General features: G+C 34.0%; 1 protein-coding gene across 1 annotated transcript; it reads right to left on the bottom strand.

The window, feature by feature from the left end:
• Positions 1-93: 93 nt before the first annotated feature.
• LOC131172190 (vegetative cell wall protein gp1-like) lies at positions 94-20,563 on the bottom strand. The gene is made up of 2 exons (XM_058133134.1): positions 20,189-20,563; positions 94-282 (listed from the first exon to the last, which is right to left on the bottom strand). The coding sequence occupies exons 1-2, from the start codon at positions 20,561-20,563 to the stop codon at positions 94-96; spliced, it is 564 nt and encodes a 187-aa protein (XP_057989117.1).
• Between the last annotated feature and the right edge of the window lie 249 nt (positions 20,564-20,812).

Here is a 20,812-nt window from a genome sequence, read left to right as displayed (position 1 = left end):
TTAACATTCTAATACTAGTATGATTACCTAGACCGATGCAAACTTCAGTAGGGTTAATTTTAGGGTTTTCAAGAACTAGGGTTTTGGCATCCCTTAAGAAGCGGCAGGAGCATAGTCGTAACCTCCATCATCATCATCGTCATCATCTCCATCACCTTCCAGGGCTTCAGCTAGGGCATAATCATAGCCACCATGACCATTGTCTTTGATCAATGCCTTTGAATCTACAAACCCAAAAGGAACTTTATCATCTCCATGCACACTCTGATAAGCATGGTTGAACTGTGAAGTTAAAATCAGCATTGAAATGTGACTCATGCTCTCCACTCGCTTTAACTAAGTGGAAACTGATCAGCTTTATGTGAGAGGATCGTTGAGGCACCAAATGAGGAGAGGGGACAGGTTATATAAAGAGAAGAAAAGTCGAAGAATGAGGTGGGACTGAAGTAATGCCCGTGGAGAGGTGTGGCAGGACGCCCAAGGATTGTGTAGGGCACGTGAAGCAGAATGCCACTTGAAGCCTACATGGCATCTCTACGTGTGTAAATCAAGAACATGAATCAATGCCGACAAATTAAGATGTGTAATGTTGGTAAGTATTTCTTGATTTGCTAATGGAAAGCTATCTGTGATCTTTATTTTCGACTTGCAAGGAGAGGGGTTTCAACTTTAGAGATTCTACATACTGCAGATTTTTTAAGAATTTTATAGTGATTGGACCATCCCCGTACACCCAAATCTAGAACTCATATGCCAAGTGAAAAAAACTTGCTACTAAGTGTCGCAATGTGTTTTACGGTTGTCAAGCAATTCACACCGAAGTGAAAAGGTGAGGAGTCACCACTCTAATTTTTGTAAGAAAAATACAGAAAACATTTTATTATATTTTCAAAGCTTTTGTTTTAAAGAAAATGATCCACTTTTATTCCAGAAATTTAAGGTTCGAGGTCCTTATACGTGTGGGGAAGGTGTTAGACATCCCACATTGTCCCAAAAGGGTAGATGGATTTAAGAATGTGCTCAAATAAATTAATGTCAATGATTTGAAATGGAGATTAATTTATAATGTCTGCTACTTATTTTGATCGAAAAGGTTGGAACACTTGAATGTCTCACTCTTAGGATAAGTCAAATACACAAGTAAGTGAAAATACCCTAAAAGTGAATTATAACTCCATATTTTGTTTTTGAAATTTTTTATTTTTTTGAAAACTATTTATTTTAAAGAGGCTTCTAAATTTGGCAAATAATCTAATGAAATTTGATTTGAAAATTAAATTGGGCTTTAAAAATTAAATCCGTTGAAATAAAATCTTGCCTAAAATGAAATTATCTTAAAAAATTGACTTATAAATTAAAATTTTTGGAATTAGACTAACTTGAAAATTAAAATATGTTTGAAATTGAAAATGGATTTTAAAATAGATTTTTGGTTTTATGATTTTTAATTTTTATTTTTTTTAAATCACATTATTAAAAAAAATAGAAGCTAATTATTTTTAAGAAACTGAATTTTAGTTTGATCTTAAAAGGTTTCAGTTATTTTATTAAATATAAATATTGTTAGAAGGAGTCAAATATAGATGTGATACAAGTGATGCCTACTTAATATTTTATTAATTTCCTCCATTTCCTTAATTAAAACTTTAATACCGGGAAATGTGTCATTTAGTTCATAGGGATTCTAACAGATTGTGAAAACTTTCAACTCTCTATTATTGATCCCATCATCAGTGTCCAAATAACTGAGGGTGTTATGTGTGTGGTTCACCTAATTATTTATAAAATGCAATTTATGAATTGAACACGTATAGTACTTACAAGTTGACCGAGAGATTTAACAAGATGCCCCCAAAGTCAAATTTCCTTTCAATTTGCAGCTCTCAATCAGCCAAATAATTCATATCACAAGAATAATGTTATCTATTACATATATCGCAACTTTTAATTATTTTGATTTATTGGGTATTATCATTACACCCAACAAACTATTACTTATTAATTTTAGGTTCAAGATGCAATAATCATCGAACCCAAAATTTTCATTTTATTTCATTTTGTGGGATTTAAAATGAAATTATCATTAAATTTCCCAAAGATTTTATTATTTTAATTTTATTTGATTTATAGAGTTTAAAATGGAATTATCATTAAACTCTAAAAAAACCTTAACTATTTGACTTATAGGATTTAAGATAAAATTATCACTAAATCCTAAAAGATTTTATATGCTTCATTTTTAAATTCGTAGGATTTAAAATGAAATTGTCATTAAATCCTAACAACTCTTAGATTTTAAAATCATGAGGTCTAAGATGCAATTATCATTAGACCTAAAATATTTAATTCTAATTTTTTAATTAATAAGGTCTAAGATGAAACTATCATTAGACCTCCAATTATTTTTAATTTTGTATTTTAGTGCATTGTTATGGGGTTCAAGATTATATCTTATATTTAGGTGATGAAACTATCAACCAACCCAACAAATTTTAATTAACGATTGATTTCTTTTTTAAAATATGTTTAAGGTGAGAATACCATCAAATACTAATTAAGGTCTATGATGAAATAATCAATAAACCCAAAGATTTAATTAATTCATTTCCATTGGACTTTAATAAGGCTTAAGAAGAATTTTCCATTAAAACCCACAAATTAGATTAATTATTTTATTTTAATAGGTTTAGGGTAACATTACCATTAAACCTAAAACATTAATTATAAAATTTTATTTTAAATAGGATTTAAAGTAAAATTACCATTAAACTCCAAAACTTTAATTTAGATTTTTATCTTTAGAATTTATGATAAAATTATCAATAAGCCAAACAAATTAATATGATTTTGTGAGGTCTAAGATACAATTATCATTAGACCGAAGATCTTGTTCCTTTAATCCAATTTGCTTATTTTCAATTTATTTTTTTGTTTTTAGGATTTATGATCAAATTATCAATAAATTCCAATCAATCTTTTAATTAATATTTTTAATTACAAAGTCTAAGATGTAATTATCAATAGACCTAGAATAATTAATCTCAAATTCATGACAAACAGGGTCTAAGATGAAATTATCATTAGACCTCCAATATTTAAATTTTACTTTAATTTAATTTATTTATTTACTTTGTTTTTCAAGATTTATGATAAAAATATTAGTAAATTCAAAATTTTAAATAATTTTAATTTCATTTATTTAATATTTATTTTCAGTATTTATAATGAAATTGTCACTATTTTTTTAAATAAATTATTTATTCAAACAACAACCTGATGTAAAAACCCATTCTTTAAAAAGAATATCTGACTACTCCCTACTAACATAATACCACTTGAAGGCCTTATATTTGGACTCAACAAAAAAGAAAAGAAAAAAAATAATAAAATAATAAAAATAAATAAAATAAATAAAAATTAATTGATGAGATCTAAAATGAATTAAAAAGTTTTCCACACTCTATAAATTACAAATAATCTGAACACCTATATCTTATTTAAACACGATAGATAATTTTTAAACCCATAGAAAACTGAACAGTTAATTCATATATCAATAAATCATCTAGCAGAGTATATTTTCAATCTACCTAGCATTATAATTGGTTACCAACAAATAAAAATCAACGTTTAATTTTCTCAATTACTATCAAAGCAAAAAGAAATCAACTCAACAACTCAAAACAACCTGAATTTTAAAGTTACAAATTTCAAACATCATCTTATCAAAGCCATAAATTTATTTATTTTAACAAAACTCATTAAGATTGAATGAAAATTAATCTAACAGAGTTGTTTAGGATCAAGAAAATTACCTTAATCCTTGGAGCAAAACTGAGGATTAGACAGAAGAAAGTTGATGTGAGAATCAAATTTTGGAGGAGACAACATTTTTTCTTTGGAGAGGAAAGAAGATGAGTCCCCTTCCAGGAAAGCTAATGACGTTACTATCAAAAGTCCTCAGGAGAGGATTCGTTCTCCCTTTTAAAGAGAGGCTTCTATCCTTTCGAGAGAGTCAAAGGAAGTGGAAAGGTTCATCTTTTCACATGAAACTGGGTTATTTTCAAGAGAGCAGTCAAAGGGAAAATGAAGAGTTTCTTTGTACAGGTAGATAAAAAGTTTAGAAAATTTAGTAAATTAAATTAATTCCTCATTAATTGATTTTATTTTATTTTATTTCTTAAAAAAATGTATAACTAAAATTTAATGGCAACAAATTAAAACCCAATAGAATATTTCTTTTTCCTATAATAAATAAATAAAATTTAGGATAAATTGAAAATGTAAAATGAATTTCAAGATCAAAATTAAAATCAAAATCAAAACTGAATCCAAACAAACCTTTTAATTTGCACTTTTAATTAAATAATAAAAATAAAATTACTATTTGAGAACTAAAATAAAAAAAGAAAATGAAAAGAAAGATTAAAATTGACAATATCAAGTAAAATTGAGACTGAAAATTAAAAATAGACTAATTATTTTTTACTTTTCTATTTTATTTTATTTAAAAAATTTATTTTAGATCTGGACAAAATATAGTATTTACACCAAGGAAATACAACCTAAGCCAAACTAATAATGTAGCACTTGAAAGTCTAAAAACAAGAGTCAAAAGCTCAAAATAAAATCTCAGACGAGACAAAGTAACAAGACCCCACAGGATAAAACAAAGAAATCATGCCGATTGTCAAGGAAATTCCCAATGTGGAAAAGCTTAAGGTCTAAAAAGATAACAAGAAGACCGCATTCCGAAATCTACAACGTCCATTAGCAACACCCATAGTATTTTAGCAATCTAGCTTGGGAGAAACAGAAAGGAACAGCAGGATGAACAAATTACTACCGCCAACAAAAAACCTGCATCCTCAATGACTAAATTGCACATGAAGCACCAAGCAAGTGAATCCCAAAAATCCAATCAATAAAATCTTTAGTCCTAAAAAAACCCTTTCTTTGCTAATCCACAACATTGTTAGAGCATGAGAAAATATAATCCTGGGAACAGAAGCAGGGTTCTGTGGAATAGAATTGAGAGTGGCCGTGAGTTTCTCCATGTATATCTTTTTCCATGGAGGTGTAAATCCGCAAGATTGAGGCTGTTAACAAAGAAGCGAAAATTATTCCTATCGATAGAATAAAATTGTGCATTGCTCTTACATGCAACATTTAAAATTGACTGAAATCTCCAATTAAGAAGATTGGGCAATTAACCGTCTATAAAGTAAATTTTATTTATTATTATATATTATTAAATTATAGTAGATTAATATTTAATTTGAATTATAAATTAAAAAATAATTAAAATAATTTAATTAAAAAAATCTAATTAAAGTAATGAACTCGTATGCTTTTCTTTAATAAATAAAATTAATTAAGATACAAGTGTTTAATATGAATTTGATCTAGTGATTAAAATATATCACTTATCTAGCTTACCCAACTTTGAGCCCTTCCCTTGCCAAACTTGAACTAAAATTGTTGATTCGGCCACCATTTTTATTCAATTCAAGTCGAGAAAATTAATTTAAGAGAAATTAAATTAAAAAAATTAAAGGAAATTTAATATATAAGTAAATTTTTGTATTAATTATAATTTATATAAAATTAAGAAAATTTAATCAAACTATTTAAATAGGAAGTTTTTAATTGATTGTAATTATAATTCTAATATGATGAAGGAAATTTACCAATAATTAAGGACATGTAATTTTTAGAATTATAATTTAAAATAATTAATTAGAAAGATATAATCAATAAAATTAATATGCATATAGGAAATTAATATAACTTAAAAATGAATAATATAATTGTATTTTTTAATTTTTTATCTAATTTTTTATTTCAAATAAAAATGACACAAAAATTTATTTTTTCTTATTTCAATAATTAACTTTACACTTTTCATTTAATATTTATTAAATAACAAATAAATTTTCATTTAAAAAAATAAATTAAATTTTCATTTAAAAATAAATAAATTAAATTTTCATTTAAAAAAAAATAAATTTTCTCTTTAAAAGTGGAACTGAAACTACTCTTGAATTATCATCTTGGAAACAAATTAAGACCGAAATTATGAAAAATCAACCCCTTCAATTTATTTCAAAATTTTTCCGTAACCATCAACTGAAATCTACAATTCCAAATCAACGAAGGCAAATTCGAATTTTTAAATTTTTGGCACTACAATTTTATTGAATTTTTGGGATAATAACATGGCTACAATTTATACACAAGATACTATTCATATGCAAGATCAATCACTATTCACCTACCGATGAAGGAGAAAAAGGGATACTACCTATATCGTTGTATATTAGTCATCTCTCTCGTTAGCTAGAGAGAAAAAGTTCTCTCAATGTTTTTTTTTTCTATTTTTTTGGGTTTAGTCTGCGTTTTTTTGTTAGATTTGCCGATCGTCTTCTGTCCTTGTCAGGCAGGAGATGGCCTTCCCCCCTTATCCAAAGAGTACGTTTCTCCCTCCCCACTTCTAGATAAGGATTATGAAAAAATAATTATTCTGTGATTTTTGAGGTATTTGCCCTTATTGGATGAAGTTTTCTATTAATCTGCCTTCTTTAAGAAGGTTTGCATGCAGTTCCAGTAGTTCTAGTGACTACATTTCTAACGTCTGATGCTTCAAGCGAAGGATTTGGTTTTGACCTGCGTTTTCTCGTGTTCGTGTTTCTTTTGGTTCTACTGCAAACTATTTCTTTGTATTGTTGGGAGAAGCATTTGGCCACAAGGGTTCAATGGGGCAAGCATATCAAGGGACGTTACCGATGCCTCTTAGCTTCTAGTCCCTCCATGGTTGAGACCTTGCCTCATTTTGTAACTCTCAGACAGTTTTCTTATTTGGACTTTGTAGAGGTGCACTGAGTGTACAGGTTTCCTCTAGCTTTGGGCTTCCATCAGGGGGCAGAGCCAGGAAATTAGACTAATGCAATTAAAAAATTTTATTTTGCTCAATTCAAAAGAAAAATATTATGTGTAATAGTAATGAAAATAAAAAACGTAACACGTAAAATTTTCAATATATGTAAAAAAATTATAAAATAATAAATTATTGCCATAATTTCAAATTTACAATTGTATATTATAATATATTAAATTTTTATTCACAATTAAAATTTGAAATATATTAATCAATTATAAATAACAAATTAACATGAAAAATATATTTTAATAATTAAAATATTCTATAGTTATTTTAATACAACAAAAATATTAAAATTATGATTGCATATAAAGAATAATTCTCTGAGTAGTGTCTCCTTATTTATGCTATCTAATATAATTTAAATATAGAATATTTTTATATTTTTATGTATATATCAAACCTCTCTATATATATTAAAAGATTAAAAATAAAATTTTATAAATGAATTATTTTGTTACAAAATGTCTGAATTAAAATTTTTTTAAATATGTTATTCAAAATATAAAATTCACCCTAATTTATTTTTTATTAATTTCAATGAAAATAATTTATTAAAATATTATATATATATATATATATATATATAAGGTTTTTTTTTAAAGTCAACTAAAGTTGGCTCCGCTCATGGCTTCCATGGTGTTTATCATCTCAAGTGATGAGGTCCTCGACATGCGCTCCTCTGTTTTCAACTTTTCATCCATGTTTTGGTTGGTTATGATGGTGACTATGGGCTAGGGGTGGCCATGGTACCGCCAGTTATGATTTCTGAATCACCGATTCAGGTTCAATAAAATTATGAATTTAAATCAAATCGTCATGAGATGATTTAGAAAACAGTTCCTGAATTATCGATTTCGGTTCGATTCTCGATTTAAAATGGTTTAAAGGACCATTCAAAAAATGACGGTTCAAGATAATTTAGAGAACGGTTTAGGGGCGATTTAAAAGCGATTCAAATGAAAAAATTAGAGGAAAATTTTATTGATTTAGAATTTAAATTATATTTATAAAAATATTTTAATTTTTCTTATAAATCTTTCAATCAAAATAAAATATGAAAAAAAAGAATGAAAATAACTTATTTTTTAAAAAAATTTAATAAGCAAAGACTTGAACTTATTAAAAAACTAAAGATAATTTTTTTTTTAATTAGAAAAAGGTGCATGAATTTAATTTTACCTATGTATCCCTTTAGGATTTAGATGAATCAAAATTTTCAGTTATAAGTTGAGAAAAGAGAAATTGAGGTGATTTAGTCATATAAAGCGTAGACATATGAAGACTCCAGTTAGACAAGTAGAGCATATTGGGTTAGAGAATAGAAAGAAAAAAAGGAGTAGATCTAAATTGAATTGAAGGAGAGTAGTACAACATGACCTAGAAACATTATACATTTTCGAGGATTTAATCCAAAATCATTTAGAGTGGAGAAAGATAATCCATATAGCCGATCCCAATAAATTTTTTAGATAAAAATTTAGTTGAGTTGAGTTAAGTATTATTTGCCATTTTTTAAAAAAATTATATGATAATTGATAATTAAAATAGTATAAAAGAAAAAAAATTAAAATAGAGGGTATTGAATATTCTATTGAAGATATAAAATAATAACAGAGTAATTGAGATAGTATTAAAAATTTCAGTGGGCATATAAAATAATAAAGTAGGGGAATTATGAGAGTACTGAGAATTAAAAGGAGTGTAAAAAATAATTATTTAGAAAATTTGAGAGAAATTAAAAAAGTATTAAGAATTAAAGAGAGTGTAAAGAATAATTGTGTAGAGAATTAATGATATATACATAAATGAATTAGGTGTGGAGTGAAGTATTTATTAAATTCTTTTGTATTTAAATCGTCAGTTTAGTCCGGTTCCAAACTATTGGTTCAATTCAGTTCGAAATCATTAATTCACGATTTCTAAAAAATATGACCTGAACCAAACCGTAGAAGAATGGTTTCAGTTCAGTTTGAAGTCGATTTAAATTTTAACCAATTTTGATCTAATTTTGATGAAATCAATTTCAATTTGATTCCAATTCAAAACAGGACCGTTGATGTGACTTATCCGCAAGTATACGGGTCGTCTCAAGTAATAAAGTGATGAATTAAGTATCGTTCCCACGAGGATTTGCTGTTTGAGTACCAAACTATGAATGAAGCGATTATTTGGGCTAATGATTAATGGATAAATGGTAAATGTAAATAAGCAAGGTAAATTGATTAATCTAATTGAAATGGGTAAAGAGCAAACAAATAAATTCTAATTCTAGTTCGCAATTAAACTAAATTAACAATGGGTAATTTAAATGAAAGCCTAATTATGTTGAAAGTGATTCTAGAGTTGGGGGTCTATACATAAATTAATTGGGATTTGTCTTGAGCATTCCAATTTTAGGGAAAAATAGAGTTTGAAGAAAATTGATTCTAAATTACTTTGATATCTTTTTCAAGCAAACCAAAGTGTGTTCTAAAATAACCAAACCTACTTTCGTATGTTATTTGATTACTTTAAAACCCATTAAGTTTTGTAACTAATAATTAATTCCTTTTAAAATCCTAGTTTATTTCTAAATCTAGGTGATTTTAAGTTCTAATCCTTGATTATCTATCAATGACTTTCACCTTTCGGTCCTTCAATCAAAGATTAATACAATACCCAATGGGTACCAACATTGGGCAAGTAAATCAAGCACACAAGGAAGGAATCAAAACTTATATTTATATAAAATAAGGAAATACCCAGTCTAAATCCACAAATTAATCTAAAACATATTTCCCAACTCTGAAATCTAAAGAGATTACTCACTCATGATGGTATTTACAAGAAAGATTGATGGAAAAGTAAAGAAAAACATGATAAGAGGACTAAAATAGAAAAACCCAGGTGGAAGAACCAAAGTCTCTGGTTTCTGGAGCTCCAAAACTGATGCAGCAGCTCCTCCTCCAAGAGAAAATGGCGTCTCCTCTCTCTCTATTAAATTTTCTTTCCTTTTTTCTTTTCTCCCTTTTTTTCTTCTTATGGCAAAAATAAGGAAATGATGAATTTATATCGTCCCTGTCGACACCATATTTTGGCCGATCCCCAGAATTAATAAACTTTGAAACCGATCCCCAGTACTAAATCTCTGTGCTAGATAACCACATTTCCGATCTCTCCTCATAAGGAATTGAATCAATGCTAAGTCCTCACATCAGTCAAAGCCTTACCGGTCTATTAAATCACTCACTGATCTCTCAAACCCATTGTCGAATCTCCTGACCAGTCAAGTATATTCCTGATCTCTGTTGACAAATGAAATTGAACTAACACTAGATCTTTGTTACCATTTTTGTTGCCGATCTCCCTTTCAAAAGTTTAAGAATAATCAAAGGTTCCGTTTCGGTTTAATGATGATCCCGATCTTAAATGTTCAAGCCCAAATTTCTAATTTTAATCAAGTCCCGTTTGGCGCTGGTTCCCTACCGATCTCATGCTCATTGTGTTTTCCGATCTCTCACACTTAGGTTAATAATCACTTTCAGTTATTTCAACATACTCAGACAATCAAGTGTTTAAATAATTTAGAAATTTTCCGATCACAACCATTCATCTAACAAAAAAGGCATTCCATTTCATTTCATTTCAAGAATTTGCACAAGTTATTCAGCTGGAGGATCACCCCCAGCCTGATCTACATCTTGTCCGTCCCCTCTCTCACCCTCATCCTCCTCCTCACTCTCCTCACCTTCATCATCGGGAGCCAGGTTGGCCATCCAGGAGAAGTCCTCCTCAGGGTAACGCTTCTTGAGCTTAGCCAGGAGATCTCTATGAGCATTCACATAAGCGCCGGCCACTCCAGTCACTATCTCTTCTTCTTTCACCTTGAGCTCCTCAGCAAGGTAAGCGAGTTGAGCCTCTTCATCGGCCCGGAGCTCTTGCACTTCTTCAAAAGCGTGAGCTTGCTCGGCCAGCTTGTCCTCATAGAACTTCATTCGCCCCTAAATTTGAGATATGTAGCCCTGAGCGGATGAAAGTTGAGATCGGAGGGAAGCTGCCTCATGACCCATCCTCTCGACCTCTTTACCCAGGCGATGCGCCTTCTCCCGTATGATGTGCTGGTTCACCAGGCACTCCACGTTCAAGCTCATGGATCGGGTCAAGATATCATCAAGGTTATCCGGAGACAGCCTATCCCGATCTTCTCGAAGACAGATAGAGGACGCCAAGACCTTGGCGAAACCAGGGTTTTCTCGAACCGTATGATTCTTCTCCAGTGAGTGGACTAAGACTTGGGCACCGCGGGAGATAGTCCTCACGTTAGGTTGAGAAGAACCCTCTTCTGCATTCGGAGCAACTGGAGGAGGTGGAGGCGGCTCTTCCCGGCGAGGAGGGGATCGGACCACTTCTGCGATCACCGGTCCCGAAGGTTGAGACGAGCCTTGTATTTCCCCGGGCTCATGCCTGGGTGTCTGCATTTCCTCAACTCGCTTCATCTCCCGTACCTTCCGGGAGATCTCCCTCTTTCGCTTTCGGCTCTCCTTGGAGGCTTCGCCGCTGGCCATACCTGCACAAAGAAGAGGTCAGTGAGATCGCTAAGGTCCTGAGATCTGAGATGTAGAAAATACCGATGTCGAGGTCAGAGAGCTGGAGTCCGCGATCTTTGCCAGTGATCAATTCCATAGTCCAATGGTGCAGCTCGGCGGTCACTGCATCCAAGCAAGAGAACTTCTCTCTGGAAGCCTGCTCCTTCAACTCCATCACCATGGCACCCTCTTCCCTATTCAACACGAGACGCTTCGGAATTAAAAGGCCTTGGTGTAGCCAGCTACGAGGGAAACCCTCAAAGCCGTTCGGAATTTTGCTCCTTAGAATGAAGAAGCGGTTCTTCCAGTTTTTCAGGGAGGAGGGCAGATCGATGAAGAGCCCGCAATGTGGCTTCGCCTGGAAAAACCAGTACTCGTCGTCCTTTCGACGAGTTAACCTATGCAGTTCGGCGAATACCTTAGGCGTAGGACGGAATCCCTTAGCTCGACAGAGGCCTCGAAAGGCTACTAAGATCCCCACGAGTTCGGGTGAACTTGAGCTATGCACACTTGGAAAAATTTTAAGACTTCCTTAAAGAAGTCGTCAAGAGGGAACCGCAGCCCGGCTTTCAACTGTTCTTCGTATACCATAATCATGTCGTTCTCTTCGAAGAAATGATCAGCCCGGAGATCGCCGTGACACCGGATAAGTTCATATGAATCGGGCTCAATGTTATACTCGTGGCTGAATGACTGCAGATCGGTTTCTTGAAGGACCGATGGCAGCTCGTCCATGGGAAGATTCTCTCTCCCTGAAGAAGGCGCATGCCTTGATGACGTCACTTGTTCCTGAGCTGGGACGGAGACTCTAGGAGGTTCAGGTCGCGCCCTTGGCCCGACCACCTCTACTTCATCAGATGACCACGAGAACTGGATGGAAGGAGGACTCGCCGCTCTCTGACCTTCGGCGCCGCTCATTTTCAAAGGAAATAAAGAATTTAAACTAAAAGAAGGATCAAAACCCTTACCGAAGCTTGATCGGAGTCGGAAGAGCTTGAGAAAACGAGAGAATTTTGAAGTTGTTCGCGAGAAGCTGAAAATGACACAAGAGAGCAAATGGCTAACCCCCACCCCTATTTATACTCGTCCGAGCATTTAATGCTCACGGCATCCCAGGCGGTGCATCGGTCAGCGAGATCTGCCAGCTGTTTCTGACACGTCTCATGAATATTCCGGAAATTCCATAACGAGATCGGCTAACTAGAGATCGGCAGATTAAGATAAATCTTTTGAATTGCTGATCGGTTTAGGGTCATTTAAATTAAAGGTCAGATCGGATAAATACTTCAGAGATCGAAAAATAATTAATGCAATAATAATAAGATGATAATTGATAAATAAAATCTTTATTTCCAAAAGATCGGATTACATCATTTGGGCGATCTTTAGAGATCGGATTGCATTAAAATTGGACTACATCATTTCGGTGACCTCTAGAGATCGGATGGCATTAAAATTGGACTACATCATTTCTGTGATCTCTAGAGAGCAGATTACATTAAAAATAAAATACATCATTTGGGCGATCTCAGAGACCGGTGGAACATCCCATCTAAAGGACCTATGTCAAAGTCAACATTGTGACTGATCCAAAGGATGTCATCGACCTGAACCGAGCCGCTGTCTGAACACCCAATGTGGAGGAAAGCCACTGTCGGAACACCCAATGTCGTGAGAAGCTAAATAAACTTGGAAGAGCAACCGCCAAGGGTCGGCAGAACATTAGTAGTCTTCTCGACCGAAATCGGTTCGCTGATTATACCGGTCGAACGACTCGAGATCGACACGATCAAGGTCCGCGATCTAGATTGGTTAATTGGTCCAGTTCTCTCACCATCATCAGACAAGGTTATCACGATTATTTGAGCACCGGGGTCGTAAATTTTCAGTCGGGGAATAAAGAGGTCCATCGGAAAGGGATCAACAGCCACAATCATGGCCGGAACTTCTGCCGGAGCAGCTAGAACTGGAAAGTAAGAAGGAAGAGAGGAAAATTGAATGAAGAAAGTCTCTTCTGTCAGGGGTATATATAGGGGAAAATCGGGCATTTATTGTTAAGCAGAAAACGAAGCGGACGCTTCGGGAATCGAGGGGAATTAATGCCTTGACCGGACCGGGCCTGGTTAAGGGAAATATTGGAATAATAGAGATCGGAAGAGGGGAGACCGGTATGAAAGATCGGAGAAGGATCATGTTAAGAAGATCGGAAAGGAAGAGAGAGCAGAAAACAAAAAGAATAAGGCGCCTACCGCCGTCACCATAATCAGAGCCGAGGTAGTTAAAGCGTTGCAGGTAAAATCTCAACCGCACGCCCCAGAATCGCCCGTATTTCTGACATGCGTACGTCAGGACAGCGCTGTACATTCTAATCTCCACCGTTGATCTTACTTGTAAGGACGAGCTCGGAGCCCTCGGATCGAAGAAGAAAATGACAAGATCAGCGCCTTTCACTCCCAGCCCTCGGATCACCCCGGACAAGAGAATTTGGGACCGTCAGATTAGAAGAAGAAAATGACAAATATTCTAAAGAGGATCTCAGCCGTCCGTTCTGATCCTCTTTAATTCCTGAGCCTCAGATCATGTCCTTCGAAATCCTGACCCTCCATCTCCCTCAAAATAGATCCTGACCCTTCATGGGGAGCACCCGGTTCCTATAAATACCTGCATGAAAACTGTTCAAAGGAGGACGAAAAAAAGAAGGAAGTTACTATAGCGGAAGAACTCTGAAATTTAATTCAGATCGTCACTCTGCTTTCATAAGAAGAACTTTTGGAACCAGTTTTCTGAAGTATTTTCTTAAAAAGATTTTGAACACTGAAACTTTCCATTTTCACTGCTCATCATCCCAGCGTTCACATTTTTGATTCCTTGTTATCTTTATTTTCACTTCCATCGCCCATGCTCAATCTCAGTTAAACTCGGGTATAATTCTGACTCGATTGCATTTAGTGAAGCACTCTTTGTTCCAAGGCGAACCTTAGTCTCTCGGCTATCAACTTGCAATCTTATTGCGTTTTGTGATTCTTGGTTAGTTCACTAGAATCGACTCCTTACAGGTTAGTATTCATGTTGCCATTTTATTAAGTTTAGTTCTTGTTTTACGCATTTCCATTCTTCTTTCTTTATGTATGTTATTTTCTTTAAGTTCATATCACGCTAGAAAGATATAGAGAAAGGTTGTGCTCTAGTTTATTTCCGTATCGATACCTTTGTTAATCTTTATTATTTCTGAGCGTAAGTCATCTAGTTCCAAGCGATACATAAGTAGTTGGATGAGATGTAGGTAATGGCAACTTAAGAGTCCTTTTGAAATAATGAAAGGTCTGAATAATAAGCCTGGAAAATGGTAAAGCTGAGTCACTAGAATGACTCAGTAGGTCATGGGGTAAGACGTCATAAGACAGAGTAAAATCAAACCTTGGATAACTAAATGGAATAGATCGGCTACCAAAAATGCTGGTAAGGCGACCATATAGAAAGTTCGGAGGATTCGGTTCGGCATCCCCTGCCCAGTCCTAAGGTTGGTATAAGTTAAAGAGGTCTTGCGCAGACCCCCTGACAACTTTGAACGTCAGAACCCTTAGCCTTAGGTCCTCTCTATAGGTAAAATTTAGAGAGATCGGAAATACCCTTATCTGACTGCCATTTAAATAGAAGAGATCAGAAAGGAGTCTTTATCCGATCCTCAACTAGAATTTCAGCAAATATTTAAAAGAGATTGGAAGAGAGTTTTTATCCGGTTCTCAAGCTTAAAAATTTTAAAAAGATCGGACGAGAGTTCTTATCCGTTTCTCAAGCTTAAAAATTTTAATAAATATTAAAGAGATCGGAGGAGAGTTCTTATCCGTTTCTCAAGCTTAAAAATTTTAATAAATATTAAAGAGATCGGAGGAGAGTTCTTATCCATTTCTCAAGCTTAAAAATTTTAATAAATATTAAAAGAGATCGGAGGAGATTTCTTATCCGGTTCTCAATCTAAAATTCAAATAAATATTAAAAGAGATCAGAAGAGAGTTCTTATCCGGTTCTCAATCTAAAATTTAAATAAATATTCAAAAGAGATTGGAGGAGGGTTCTCATCCAATTCCAAAAATTGAATTCTAATAAAATAGCCCTTCAAACAAAACTAATATACAACAGTAACTCACTAAGGTTATCTCATTTACGTATGTATCTGGGTAATCCAAACTTAGTGAAAAATTAAATATTCCTTTTTGTTAAAAGGATTAACATTTCCATTCAAGCCCTCCTAACTAATTTATAAAAATACGAAGTTAAATCTACTTACCCTTATTAAGGGACGAGGTGGGGTGCCTAACACCTTCCCCACCCATTTACGGACCCCGAACTTAGAATCTCTGTTTTGAAGTGGTTTTATTTCAATTTATCTTCACAAATGGTTTTCTTTAGTTTCCCTCAAAACTAAGGTGGCGACTCCTCACTCTTTTCCACTTCGGTGAGGGTTCGTTCAGGCGACCGCAAAATCCCTTGCGACAGTCCCAAAAGGTTGCCCTAAAAGTAAATAAGAGCCAAGGAATGGGTAGGAAATGAGGTGTAAAATTATCCAAGTCAGCAGCATCTTTCACGTTCTGGGCAGTCTGCTTAGGGTTCGGCTTAACCCTAAGCAGCTTCTTAGCAAATTTTAGCTTTTGGTCACACTGTCTACTTAAGGTTAAGCAGACCTTCAGCAAATCTCGGCAGATTTAGAGTGAAATGGACTTTTCTGCTCATGCTTGACTTGTGCTGCACCTTAAGCACTACCGCTTTACCCTAAGCATGATCTTAAGCAAAGTCTCAAGCAAATTTCGGCTGGTTTGCTCTTTCAAGGCTTGATTTCTTTAACTTTCCTCCATGCTTAAAGAACTCCAAATCTCTTCAAATCACTTCCTATTGCACTCATTGATCTTCAATTTGCCACAAAATCCTATCAAAAACAACAAAATTACAAAAATCAAATATAAAGTATCTAAAGTTAACAAATAAGCTAAAATAAAGCTAAAAATATAAAATATACTAAAATATAAGGGCAAAATGGATGCAAAACTATCCTAAAATGCCTATATGAAATGAGTGTAACAAATTCCCCCAAACTCAAATCTTTGCTTGTCCTCAAGCAAATTAAAACAATTAATGCAATTTGGGGTACCTAACCTTAAATTTATGAAAATTACTTATCCAAACTCTCAAGCTTACCTTTAGCCACCAACACACCATATACCCACTTTCAAGGTACAAAGAATTCAATCCTTACCAAAGTTATCACCGCTTAGCCTTGGGTCAATTATCCATATCATCAAGCCCAAACCAATCAATCACAAAGAATAATCATGCCTAAATAGACTATAGGGTAATCCATAAACTAAAGTGTCTCAAATAATGATGGAAGTAAATGAATGGATTAATGATATCCCAATCCCATAGGCAATTCTCCTATTCCAATCTCCACTAATGTAGCAAAACGCCATCAAAAGATCAAAAGGACTTTCAAGGGTTGTAGTGGGGCTAATGAGGTGATAATGTGGTTAACAAGAAAGGGATAAGGGAAACAAAATATGAGAATAATCAAATTATTAAAAGATCAAGACACACACAATATATATATATATATATATATATATATTGAATCAAATGGGAGAAGGAACTTTACAACTATTCATTAATGCTAGCATATAATTTTGAAGCTTTTAGAGGGACTACATAAAAACGTTGACTTTGAATTATAATTGTCCCTTTCAATTCACCCCCAAACTCATTTCTCTGTGTACTTGAGTGGTGAATTACTTTACTTACCATAATTGAATTTGCTAGCTTTTTTATTTTAGTCACTTCTCCCAACTAATTGTTATATATATATTTTTTTTCTATTTTTTTTTATGTGTATCTATCACTCAAAGGATTATTCTCATGGAGGGTAGGTAAGTGTTTGGGTTTATGGCTAGGTAGTAATGTGGGTTCCAAAGGAATAAGAGGGATAAATGTAGGCTCAAATTGGTTCCAAAGGGAAATTTTTAAGTGAGGTTGGCTAAGGCTAAAATATGGGTTTAAAATTCAAAGAATGCCTAGATCATTTCTTTTTCAAGTGTATGCTATGATTTCGCCTTGAAAGGTTTAGAAAGATTGTTCTAGGATTGGTGAGACATCAATTAGCTACTTCTCACCCTTGAGTTTTCTCTAGGCACTCAAAGTCAATGCAATTGATTGGGTGGCCCTTGGCTAAGAAGATATAAACTAAAGGAAGAATCTAATAACTTTGCACCTATCTAGAACTTTCAATCCATCAAACCCTTCTAAAAGTAAGCTTAATTGCTCTTCAAAGCAACTCTCAATCCTTTAAGGATAAGGTAAAAATTTATTTTTATGATATGCATGATCCTAAAATGAATGCATAAATCGAATTAAAACTAAGTGTAATCTATATGAAAACTATATGCAAATGTATGTGTATGAGTATAGACATGTGTGTGGTTTATGTATAAGTGTATGAATTATCTATATATGGATGAATGAAATGCAATAAATGAATGAATGAAAATTTTAAAGAAAATTTTAAAAATTTTGCAAAAATTTTTCCCTCACCCCCAAACTCAAATGGAACATTGTTCTCAATGTTTAAAATGAATGCAAAGATGGGCAAAATTGTGCGAATTACTCAATTAATGAAATTTATACAATTAGGGATTAAATCAATATAAGCTCAAGAATTCCAAAATTAGCTCAAAATGATATTAACAATGAAGATTTAGAGAGCAAAATGTGAAAAAGTATCCCAAATATATGAATTTACACTGCTTAAGATGTTGCTTAACCTGTTGCGTAGTGTAAAGCGAAAGCATAAGCATTGGCAACATACTATAAGCATAAATGGTAAAAGGGTAAGCTGTTACCTCCAAATGATGTGAAACAGATGCGGCTCAAAGAAAATTTGTGCAACTCATCAATGTCAACAAAATTAGGATTGAAGAAAAAGATAAAGTGCAAAAATAATGTGCAAGAAAATGAAAAAGTGTAAGAAATAAAATCTAACAGTTAAATCAAAAATTAAACCAAAAAACATTCACAGAGTAACTATGTCCATAGCAGAAAATAAAATAAAATAAAGTAAACTAAAGGAAAGAAGTGCAAGTATAATCATAAAAACTAATTACCAAAGTATTACAACTATTTCTAAAGTTTGAAAATTAAAATAAACAGATTACAAAATAAACCTAGAACAAAAATTAAAATTATTGCTACTGATCAAGCTCTGCTGTCAAGGCTTTGTTCTTTGCACTGTGGTCCGCCTTGAGTCTGCGAAGAGGTTCATTGTGATCTGAAGCTTGACGATTTCCAAATTTTCTGTGAGGTCTTTTATTTCTTGAAACATGTCTTGGCCCCAATGATATAAATTGTTATAAGATTGGGCCAATTTGTTGTACAGCTCCAACATTTGAAGTTGATGCTACTTCTATTTCTTTTTAAGAGATAAAAATCTCTTTTTAAGTTTCTTTTCTAGCTTCTTCTTTTGGTTAACCTGCTGCTGACCCATTGTATCAATTTTGACTTCTAAGCTCTTCAAGGTAGCAAGCATTTCTGTGGTGTCAGGTGAGGGAACAGATGGTTAGACAATGAAACTTGCTATTCTGGATTCCAAGGATCTTAAGAGGGACAAAATGTCTGCTGAAAACTGTGGGATAGTGGTTGGTTGGGGTTCTGCTGGTGCAAAGGTAGTGGGGTCTGCAGTATCAGTGGCTTCAGGATGCTGCTGTAACAGAGTATAGGTATGGCCTACTTTCTCACAAACATCCATGTGCAGCAACATTGTGCTGTCTATATATGATTCACCAAAAACTGGCAGCAAGTTATATAGACTAGCATCAAAGCTAAATGAGTTTGCTATAGCAGTTATATACCCCCCAAAAACTATACTACCTTTGGTATGCTTTGTGACAATTTGGTGCCAATGAGTAGCTATGAAATGGGTTGTGCTTACTTGTTTTCTCTCCTTCATGCACCACAAGAAAAATAAGTCTCCAGCACCCACAATACTGTTACTGTGTCCCCTTCCTAAAACAGTGTAAGAAATGAACCTATGGAGGTATTTTAACACATGATCAACTATCCTAGAGGCTTTTGCAATCCTCTGTCTATAATAACCCCCAAAAGGTGCAATATCTTTCCAGAATTGAACAGGGTCATAAACAGTTTGCTGCCACTCAATATTTTTATACCCTGAATCCTGAAAACCAAAAATTGCATTCATAGCATCCATGTCTAACTCCCTATCAATTCCAGCACATCGAAAATATATCACATCCTTATGCTCAGGTACTGTTGGTTTGAAATTCAGCCTTAAAGAACTCAAAAATTCCAGGGTCAAATCCTTGTACACTGGTTCCCTAATCCTAGCAAATTTAGTCCAGCTAATAGCATCCAAATAGGCAAATACAGAGTCATAAATGCCTAATTCTTTTAAAATCTGCTCATCCATATATTTGTTTGCCAAAATAGGTTTAGAAGCTAATTTCTCATAAGCATTTTTCATATCCATATCCTTAAAAGCCCAAGGTAATGGAGAGAGTACCTCCTCTATATTATCGGCAAATGACGCAGGTGCTGCTGGAGAGTTTAAGGGTGACTGAGATATAGGTGTTTGGACCGCTGGTGGTGGAATTTACGAGGAGGACCTAGTCCTTTTGCTGACTGGTTCAGAGGAAGGTTGAGGTGGAGAGTTTAGGTCGAAAGGAACAGAGGGTACTCTTTTCCGTTTTCCAACAGGGGTTTTCTTGGGTCTACCTGCAGCCTTTTTAGTTTTACCTTTAGACTTCGTTTGAGTAGGCTCAGGTTCAGGCATTAGTTCTGGGAACTGAGTGTTGAAAATGGGTGTTTCATTTTGCGGTTCAGTTTGTGGCGAGAGGGGAGTCGGCGGAATGAGAGTTGGTGTTTGGCTTGGGGGTAATGGTGGTGACTGAGGCGGTGGTGATTGAGGTAGCGACGGCATTTGCAGTGGTGGCGACTGAGGGAGCGGCGGACTGGGGCTGGGGTTAGGGTTTGTGGGTAGAGAGGATGGAATACCCATTTTTTATTTGACAGAATGTCAAAATCTGCTGGGTTTGGGTTTGTGGGTAGACCACATTTTAGTTCTCACCATTTAATGAAAAGAAAGAAACTTTTCAGCTTCCCGTAAAAATTGCCAGAAAAAATGGTGTGGGAAGGGAGTCGGCAAGGCTTATCGAGAGTGAGGGCAAGGCTTTTATAAAAATGGCGGAAGTTTTGGGCTTTTTTAAAATGTGGGGCAGACATCTGGTAATTTGGGCCATACTTGGGG

The sequence above is a fragment of the Hevea brasiliensis genome, chromosome 13 (genome assembly GCF_030052815.1).
Source record: "Hevea brasiliensis isolate MT/VB/25A 57/8 chromosome 13, ASM3005281v1, whole genome shotgun sequence".
In the NCBI taxonomy this organism is placed as follows: domain Eukaryota; kingdom Viridiplantae; phylum Streptophyta; class Magnoliopsida; order Malpighiales; family Euphorbiaceae; genus Hevea; species Hevea brasiliensis.
Note: the sequence above shows the minus strand (reverse complement) of the source record. Positions and strands in the feature narration are given on the sequence as shown.

Coding starts and splice junctions, on each gene's coding strand:
- LOC131172190 (XM_058133134.1), bottom strand. CDS start 20,563: ATGGGTATTCCATCCTCTCTACCCACAAACCCTAACCCCAGCCCCAGT. Junction 283..20,188: donor CTCAACCTTCCTCTGAACCA/GTCAGCAAAAGG, acceptor TTAACTTCACAG/TTCAACCATGCTTATCAGAG.